At 39.9% G+C, this 9,162-nt stretch overlaps 1 protein-coding gene across 1 annotated transcript in view; it reads right to left on the bottom strand.

The window, feature by feature from the left end:
• Positions 1–340: 340 nt before the first annotated feature.
• The window catches only part of DOCK4 (dedicator of cytokinesis 4), a 481,731-nt gene continuing 472,909 nt past the window's right edge, over positions 341–9,162 (bottom strand). Inside the window, exons 51-52 of the mRNA XM_023737032.1 lie at positions 6,475–6,536; positions 341–3,288 (exon numbers count right to left, since the gene is read on the bottom strand). Coding sequence (XP_023592800.1) covers positions 2,857–3,288; positions 6,475–6,536 — 494 coding nt within the window. The 3' untranslated portion in view covers positions 341–2,856. The remainder of the gene's footprint in view (positions 3,289–6,474; positions 6,537–9,162) is intronic.

Genomic DNA, 9,162 nt, shown 5'->3' with positions numbered 1-9,162 from the left:
GGCCTTTAAATGGGTTTTGGTATTTAATGGGACAGAAGCTTTAGACAATGGCTTGCTTAGCATTGAGTTACATAAATGTCATAAACCTAACATAGCATAGACACATGTCACAAAATTAAAAGCCAGGCTTTATCAACAGAAATCTGGTAGTCACTGGGTTTTGCAGTATTTGTCAAATATCGTTCCTGTTGTTTTATGAAAATCAGGGAGAAAAGCTGGCATGAAGACAGTTTGTTGCTGCTGGCAAAGGCAGCGCTCAACAATTCCTTTGTACACCTGGCAGGTATCTGTGTCAAGTTTTCTAATGCAAACAAACTTTGATGCTTTGACTGTAAAACTGGCTCTAGTTAAAGCCAATTAATGGTCAGCCACTGAAGTGAATGCTACCTTCTCCACTGGATATTAACTCATACTGTGACCTAGTCAACCTTTGTTCTCTATGGCATAAATGAGCTTCGTAGTGAGGACGAACTGCATCAACTGAGGCAACAACAACAAAAATAGGCTCTATCAACAAAGTCTGAAAATTTAGTACGATAGGACCAAGAGATTTACACAGTTCTGGGTAAAGACACACCAATGATAGGAAGAAAGACAAATATTAAGATTAATCAAGTAATTTTATTTAATATTTACCATTCAGCAGCAACCAAGATGAACATCTGAGCAAACATAATCTCCTGAAATGTTCTGCTTATAGCTGCTTCAGAAATACACACACGATAAATTTGACTATTCATTGCCAGAAATTAAAAAAAAACAAAAAACAAAAATGGCTTCAAGAGCAAACAACACTGATTCATACTGTGCCCAAGCACTAGCCAACGAATTATTAAATTACACAGGAAAAGGAAATCAAAGAAGCTTTGTTATCTTATGCATGTCACCTTATTTAAATGGAAGATTTTACTTCTTTAAAGCAACAGAAGTATGGAGCTTTCTATATATATATGTATGTATATATATATATACACACACACACATATATTTTAAGGATGTGATTACAAACACAAAATGTTATCATCCAAAGCTAGTTCAAGAAATTTCCAACTGCAAAAGTTGCAAGATACAAAGCTAAAATTCATATGTTCCTTTTCTCAATTATGAACACTTTGACTAAACATAAATATTTTAACATATATTAATATTTCTGACATTCAAAACTGTAAAGTCAATATGGCAGAATTATTGTTAAAAGCACATATGTACAAATATTCTTTTTTCATACATAAAGTATTTGGCATAATTATAACAATCATACTGCATTCACAACTGTTTGCTTTTATTTTTATTTTTTTTTTCTTTTTACACATAATGGTATCTCTTATTAAAATTAACCAGTTATGTACAAAAATACTTGGAACATTTATTATAGAAAACTTTTATAACCAGCCTCAACAGCATAGACCTGCTGAATGGTTTCATTAAGAGAATATAAAAAAGTGGTCACTGCCTTCCAGGTAAGCTATCAACAAAAACAAACACAGTTAAACTAAAATGAGCTTCCCAACAAAAGAGGGAAAATATTTAACAGTATGATTTAAAATACAGTTCATATATATCTATTATCAAGTGAGTGTTATAAACAGTCAGTAAAAGAAAAAACAAAGATACAAAATACATTACTACATACAAGGTGCTTTTTTCACACTCCTACGACTGTGGCATTAGCATCGCTAATTCCTACCTAGATCTAAGATGCTACGTTGCACAATTCAAGCTAGAGCAGTCAACAGCCATCCTCCTTCAACCAAAGGACAACAGGATCAGCTAAGAAGACAAGCTCCACTGGGAAGAATGGAGAGTAGTGAGCTTTTTTATTTTGTGCAGGATTGAAAGTTAATGCCCTTGCCTTTTGAAAGTCCTTTTGCCATTTAATCATGCTAATATATTTCCTCTAAGGTTTTTTTTTTTCTTCATTTACGCTATTGATTTAATACTGTGCTGTATTGATTCCTGAATTCTTGTTAATGGGACACGTTAATTTGTGCCTACTTAATACTTGAATGTCTGCTCTTCTTCAATGACAAATTTTCTGTAGGAAACTATCAAGTAAGGAAGCACAAAATTCAAGTAAGCATTTCTCCAGGGGTCTTTTGCTTCACCTCGCTGATTGGAACTCTGAAAGTAAATTGCACCTTAAAAAAGAAATACAGTAGATACAGTAGATATCATGGTGTTAGGGTACTAAAGGATTCACCAACCAATTCACAAAGTAGATTTTTAAGAATGTACAGCTGTCAAAGATCAAAAGCAATCTGAAAGAAGTATTTTGTTACAAGAACAAAACAACTTCCAGTCCCAATCCTTGTAACCCCCTTAAGTATATTGTCTAACTAGCCTGCTTTAACCTTTAATTCTGATGCATGCATTGATCATTCTGCTCATGGAAAGAGCCAGAAGCCTCCTCTCATTTACAGAAGCCTTCTAAAGTAAGGACCGTTTTGTTAGAGTGTGCATTGACTTACTAAGCTTTCTCAGAGTATCAAGTATTCAGTAAAAAGTACACAACATTATCACACATAGTATTGTTTGACAATATTGTATTGGTTTTAAGATTAAACTATATAAAAAAAGTGAACGTAAAAAGATACAAAATAAGTTTTTATCACTATTTACCACTTCCAAATGAGAAACGTTTTCATGAAATTCAGCCATACTTCATGGAAAATCTGGCGGTTTTGAATCAGTAACTTTTAATATTGTGCAACATTATATTAATAAGCAAGTTTCAATTTCATTCATTCAGAGAAAAATCTGAGTAAGTTATTAAAGTGCCTACACTAAATGTCTTCTCATCATACTTAGTATTTTGTAAACGGCAAAGAATTCATTGCAGGGAGATAGAAAAGTGACTCATAACTGAGAGACTTTCCGGGGCAGGGGCCTTGGCCGTGGCCCGGGCTCAGTCCTCCGGGTCCCGTTCTCCAGGTGGCTCGATCGTGCCGCTAGGGGTTTGGGGGGCAAAGCAGGTGGCTCGGAAGTGACGGGAATGGACAAGCTGTGAGGTAGCGGGACCGGGCGCCGCAGAGTACGCTCGTAGACACTGTACGGCGGGGGCGTCTTGCTCTCCTTGCGCACGGGCTCCTCCGGCCCACTGTAGCTGGGCACCGACACCGGGGCTGGCTGCTCGTTCACCTGATTTTCAAAGCCTGAGGTTTCGGATGTGCTACACCGGCTGAGAGAGGAAATCCCACTGCTGTAGCTGCCCGACAAGACTGGGGAGTTGGAGATCAGGCCTGGGGAGTGATACTCCACTGGAGAGGGGGTGAAAGACTGCACAGAGCCCTGCTCCAATGTCAAATGGAAAGGAGGGGAGACAAAAGGAAGAGACAGAGTCATTGAACACCCAGATGCCAATTTCAGTGTTGTCATTCACAGCATAGGAAATGCACATAAGGCGCTTACCTGCCAGGCTCATCATTCCTTCATTCCACTTCACAGACCCCTTTACTCTTTCTCATCCTACCCATCAGGATAGGAGGAGGGTAAAAGGAATCAAGAAACGATTTTAGAGGCATATCCTTAGTTGGAAGATAGGGGACAGAGGTGCCACTTCTCCCTTCCGGTACAGCTAGGATGAGCTCCGAACTGCAAAGGCAGTGTTTCCTGAGGGCATGGGGGCAGGACACTGTTCCCACCAGAGACTTCAGGAGGACAAGGAGGGGCACCTGAAGCCCTGCACTTGATTCTTCTGCCCTAGCTCCAGACTCCTAACCTCAAACTGCAAACTCGCAGTCCTCAGGCTCTACCCTGAAATGTGAACTCTTTCATCTGCAGTGTTTTAACAAAACCTGAACTAGTTGCTGATTTTTAAACATAGGAAGATTTCACATCCAACTCCAGATTTCTGGCATTTCGTAAAGAACTGGAAGTTCTAGCCACAATGGCTCACGTTCTCTGGATAGAGATAATCTGATAGTCTTTTGAAGCTGTGCACAGGCTGTCCCCTTTAGATGGGGCATGAATTTTTCACTTTACCACAGTCCCTACGACTCCACATTGTGTCCGACCCTGCCTCCTCCACTCATTTATGTTAGCTGTCTGGCCCCATCCAGAATTGGAATTTGCTACTACCCCAACAGGTATCCTCAGAAATATGAGTCCTAAGAGATGCTCTGTGAAAGGAGGGTTCCATGAAATATGCTGCATACTATATACTCCTTATGTACTTTCAAAGCATATTAGCATATTAAACTCTTCACACTCAGACAATAAAGAAATCTGTATAACACTGTTTAGTCCAGTGCTTTCTAAACTTATTTGGGCATAGGACCATTTGTTCCTATGGAACACACTTTGAAAAATGCTGCCCAAGAATAACTTTACCTCGGTCTCTCTTTTTAAATGAAATAATATTGGTGGACACAAATCTTTTCCTTTAGCAGGAGCTGAAAATCATGCATGCCCAACTAAAAGATCCAAATTCACTGCTGTCTTTGTAAAAAATCAGACTCCCAAATTCAAAATAAGACGGGTAAGCTCAGTCTTCTCTAAGGGTTAACGCCAGTGTTTAATTGCTGGAAAAAACTAAACTCTCATCAGTAAAGGTAGCAAACTGCATTCTAATCGTAGCAAAATCAATAGCTTGGTAGTAGTGCGCCCTCTAATGTAACCTAGGAGTTACAGCACAAATGTTCAATCTATTTTCTCTTTCTTCAAATCCTATTCATAAAGACAAGGACATAGACTTTGTACGGACAACAAAACTATATGCAATTTGCAGAGAGATAGTCTACACCCCCTAAAGCTTCCCTAAAAGCCTAGAGGAATACAATTTGGGCACACAAAAAGAAGGGATCTCTGAATCAGCCCTTGGACAGAGCCATGGTTATCATTCCTTTGATGGGCATGATTTTTCCTTTCTAGTCCTTGCCAGTCATCATCTCTCTTCCTAGAGGATCTGGAGTATTTTGGTAGCTACTTAAAACATTTTCAGCCCTTGGGTTACTTTTAAGAATTAATCTCTAAGACTTCTTATTTTCTTATTACTACTCTACAAAATCAAGTGTTGAAAAACACAGGTGTTAATTACATAGCAATGTGTGGAAGCTCTTTGCTCGTGATGAATGATAAATGTAAAGACGTGGAAAGGGCATGTTGCTTTCCTCCATGTCAAATCAAGCTGACAATCTATGGTTTCCAGAGTGAATGCTGCCACATGTACTTTATGATTAACAGCTGCATTGCAGAATATCAACAAAACTAGCAAACAATTTGCACTCACTAGCAAATTTCCACATCAGAAATTTTGGGTATGTAAATGAAATCGTGCTTCTTTGCCATTTTCTCTCTCCGTTCTGCTTTCTACATTCTCAATTTCTATCATCAAGTATTATTGCTGTTCTATGCTGCTGAGTCGATTCTGACTTACAGTGACCCTACAGGACAGAGTGGAACTGCCCCATAGGCTGTAATCCTCACAGGAGCAGATCGTCAGGTCTTTTCTCCGGTGGAGCAGCTGGTGGGTTCGAACAGCCAACCTTTTGGTTAGCAGTTGAGCACGCTTAACCATTGCGCCACCAGGGCTCCTCAAGTATCCTTAGCACCACAGATTCACTGTATTATAACCTGCTCCTCTATGTTTTTAGGGGCTAATTTGTCTTTTTTCTTCCACATTAGGTAGAAATATCTCAACAAAATGGAGCATGTAAATCAGAACTATCACGCAGGCACAAAATCATTCTTTCAATACTCACTTCAACCTCGTATCTGCATCTGTTGCTGCCGCTCTGAACACCAACCTCTCATCTGTCCTGACAATCCTTGCAGCCAGTCTGACTCAAATGTGGATAGAGGCTAACAACTATACTTGACCTTCGTGGGGATTTTGTATGTTTAAAGACATTAAACAGCCTATGTTTACATACCAATTCAAATGTCTAACCTTTAAAGCTTTCCAGTTTGCTCCCAAGAAATTTTTTTGTTCATTTTACCTCCTTGCTTTTCATGTATTTCTAATGTAAATGAAATCCTTAGTTTAAAATATTAAAAGAGAGAAATAAAGTTGGGTTTGGCTTTGTCAAAAGGAAGCTAACGGTAAAAGCAAAAAGGCACAGAGGAATATTTAAGATTTTGATTATGCATGTTTTTCGATTTAAGTGCCTTTTTTTCTAATGTGCCTTAAACCAAAACACTAGGTTTAAAATGTCCCAGGAGGTACACTGGGACCATACTTCGTTCCCAATTCAGTGTATATAGTGACTCTAACTTGTACGTTCTCAGCCCCACCATCTGGAGAATGAGGTTAACAATCTGAAACCAAAGGGCAGTATTCATGGAGGAGACTCCCCAAAGGGAAAGCCTGTGCTGATTTCTTTCGTATCTTCCTCTGTCCCTTCTTTATATGTTCTTTGCCTTATCTGTGTAAATGAAAGCACCTCTTGATGTGCAGGGATGAGTCTGAGGGAAAAAGGACCTTGGGGCCAGTTTCTAGCCTCCATCCAACGAAGGTTTCTAAAGAAGGGCCTGTACCTTCAGTGGAGATCGTCCAGCAGGGGAGGGGGACACCGGTGTTGTGTGTCTTGCTGGCGAAGCTGTAAACAGAGAGAGGTATCACTTTTATTCAGAAAAACCAGATGGTTGACTATCTGCAAGCCCAGAAAAATGGTCTAAGGCATAAGGACCTCCTAGGCAAGAGTGGGGGAGAGACTAAATGATGGCTATTCAAAACAGATTCCTTGAGAAGGATGGCATTATAGAGACATGGGACAATTAATGAAGGGTTACCAGTGTATACATGATGCTTTAACTAATGTGACAGGGTCCCAAAATGGTCTAATATCCTTTATAGTTCCCCAAAGTCCAGCTACTTCTCTACTGCTTGATCTATCACATAAGGTGCTTTCAGGTGTGAGGTGACAGGGAAATAGTGCTTGGGAAATAGCTGCTGACGAGCAGCAATGGGAAGACCAAGGTCACCCAAGCAGCTCTGAATAGGCCCACAGGACTATATTTATATCAGCTTCCCCTTATACATCCTCAATACTCCTGAAACAGAAAACCCTTGGCATGTCCATAAAAGGGTGAGTAGTTTTCCATTTCTCCCCTTAATGCCTGTTCTCAGACCCCCTTTACCTCTTGGGTGGTGGTACTGTATGGATTTCATCGTCATGCTCAAGAAGAGCTTTCTATTTGTTTTTCCTACAAGATTTTCAGGTCCTACACCTGGAAAACAGCAGGTGTGATCACTGTTCTCCCTGTGTGTGCTCGTGGATCGAATCCGGCTCTCTAAAGCAGATGCATACAGTAAAAGCCTGCCATGCCAGTCGAGAGGGTTAATGTATGCCATTTTTCCTAATTCCACCTAGAGAGGTTTCTGTGAGTCCAGGATATGCTGCTCTGTGATTAGCTGCCATTCGCCAAGCTGTCACAGTGTATGTAGGTTTGTGACTCATAAGAAAACTACAGAAAGGCTGAAGGGAAGAAACACAGAGATCCCACCACAGTGACCACAGATGATGACATACGGACAGATCATGAGAGCAATCAGTGCAGAAGGGACAGCAGCCCTGCCCAAAGTTAGCTTGAGAGACCTAAGATCACCTTCGTTTCTGAGTGCCAGGGGACCCAGGAGAATGGTCCATGATCACACTTGGGGACTGTGGGTCTGTCACCTTGGGTGCTGGGGCATGATGTCAGCGCATGTCAAGTTGACATCAGTGTGAGTTCTCTCCATGTATGTCTAGAGAAGCAGATCCTGACTGGGAACTGGATTTCTGTCATCAGTGGGGTGGAAGTCAAGGCTGACTATTCCTTGGGACCTATTCCTCTTGACTCAGGCAGTCACTGACACCACCTCTGTGGATACCACAGTGACTACAGCACCCACTGCAGGTTCAGAGAGATGTTTTTCTGGGAAGGCGTTTTCCCACGGAGACCTACAATTGTTCTATCAGTATGCATGTCTTCACATTTGAACTAGCTCAGGAACCTAACTACCATTAATAACCACCTGTTGCCTTTGAGTTGATTCATTTTACCTCCTTGCTTTTCATGTATTTCTAATGTAAATGAAATCCTTAGTTTAAAATATTAAAAGAGAGAAATAAAGTTGGGTTTGGCTTTGTCAAAAGGAAGCTAACGGTAAAAGCAAAAAGGCACAGAGGAATATTTAAGATTTTGATTATGCATGTTTTTCGATTTAAGTGCCTTTTTTTCTAATGTGCCTTAAACCAAAACACTAGGTTTAAAATGTCCCAGGAGGTACACTGGGACCATACTTCGTTCCCAATTCAGTGTATATAGTGACTCTAACTTGTACGTTCTCAGAACTGCTCCATAGGGTTCTCGTGGCTGTAATCTTTACCGAAACAGAACACCAGGCCTTTCCTCTGTGGTGCTGCTGTGGATCGACTGCCAACCTTCAGATTAGTAGTCGAGTGCAAACCATTTGTGCCACCCAGGGACTTTACCATTAGTAATAATATTGCTCCTTAAAAAATGCCTTTCAAGTTCCCAATTTGAGACACACAATCAGGTTTAAATAGGAGACTTCCTAAATATGTGTATGTCATGAATAAAATATAAATTACTTGGTTAATAAGCCTTAACCTTCCTTGGTCACACAGCTAATGCAAATTATCAATAAGCCTAAAGGTATTTCTTGTTCTGATTAAAGTTCTCACATCCTTTCAAAAATTACTGGTGAATTTTAGCTTTGACAAGTATAGAACCAACTTGATAGCATAGAGCTTATTTTAAAAAGAGCAAGAGTCAGCTTTCTCTTCTTAATTAAAAATAAGTAAATAAGACTTGATGCTAGAATTCAGCAAATGAAAGATGATCAATCCAGAAAATCCATGAAGGAAATAGTGCTATACTTTCTCAAGCTTTTAGGCCAGTTCTATTTGTAAAGCTTCCAACCTATTCTAGACCTACATAACTGTTAAAAAAGACTCTCCCCATCACCAGAATAGGTACAGTCAGTAGGGTAGGACAAGCTCCTCTTAAAAACTATAGGTCACCAAGCAAATGGCTTCTTGCTCAGGAAGAAAAGAGGTTATTGCTATAAACTCAAAAAGGAAGTTTGTTTTTTTTTTAAACCATTTTCAGTGGTTCTCAGAATCTAGGGAGTAGAGGAATAACCTGAAAGGCTTGGTAAAATACAGACCTGTAGCCTTATAGCAGAAATGTTAAAAAAAACTCTGATTCAGTAGGCCT

The sequence above is a fragment of the Trichechus manatus genome, unplaced genomic scaffold (assembly GCF_000243295.1).
Source record: "Trichechus manatus latirostris isolate Lorelei unplaced genomic scaffold, TriManLat1.0 scaffold00096, whole genome shotgun sequence".
Taxonomy (NCBI): Eukaryota; Metazoa; Chordata; class Mammalia; order Sirenia; family Trichechidae; genus Trichechus; species Trichechus manatus.
Note: the sequence above shows the minus strand (reverse complement) of the source record. Positions and strands in the feature narration are given on the sequence as shown.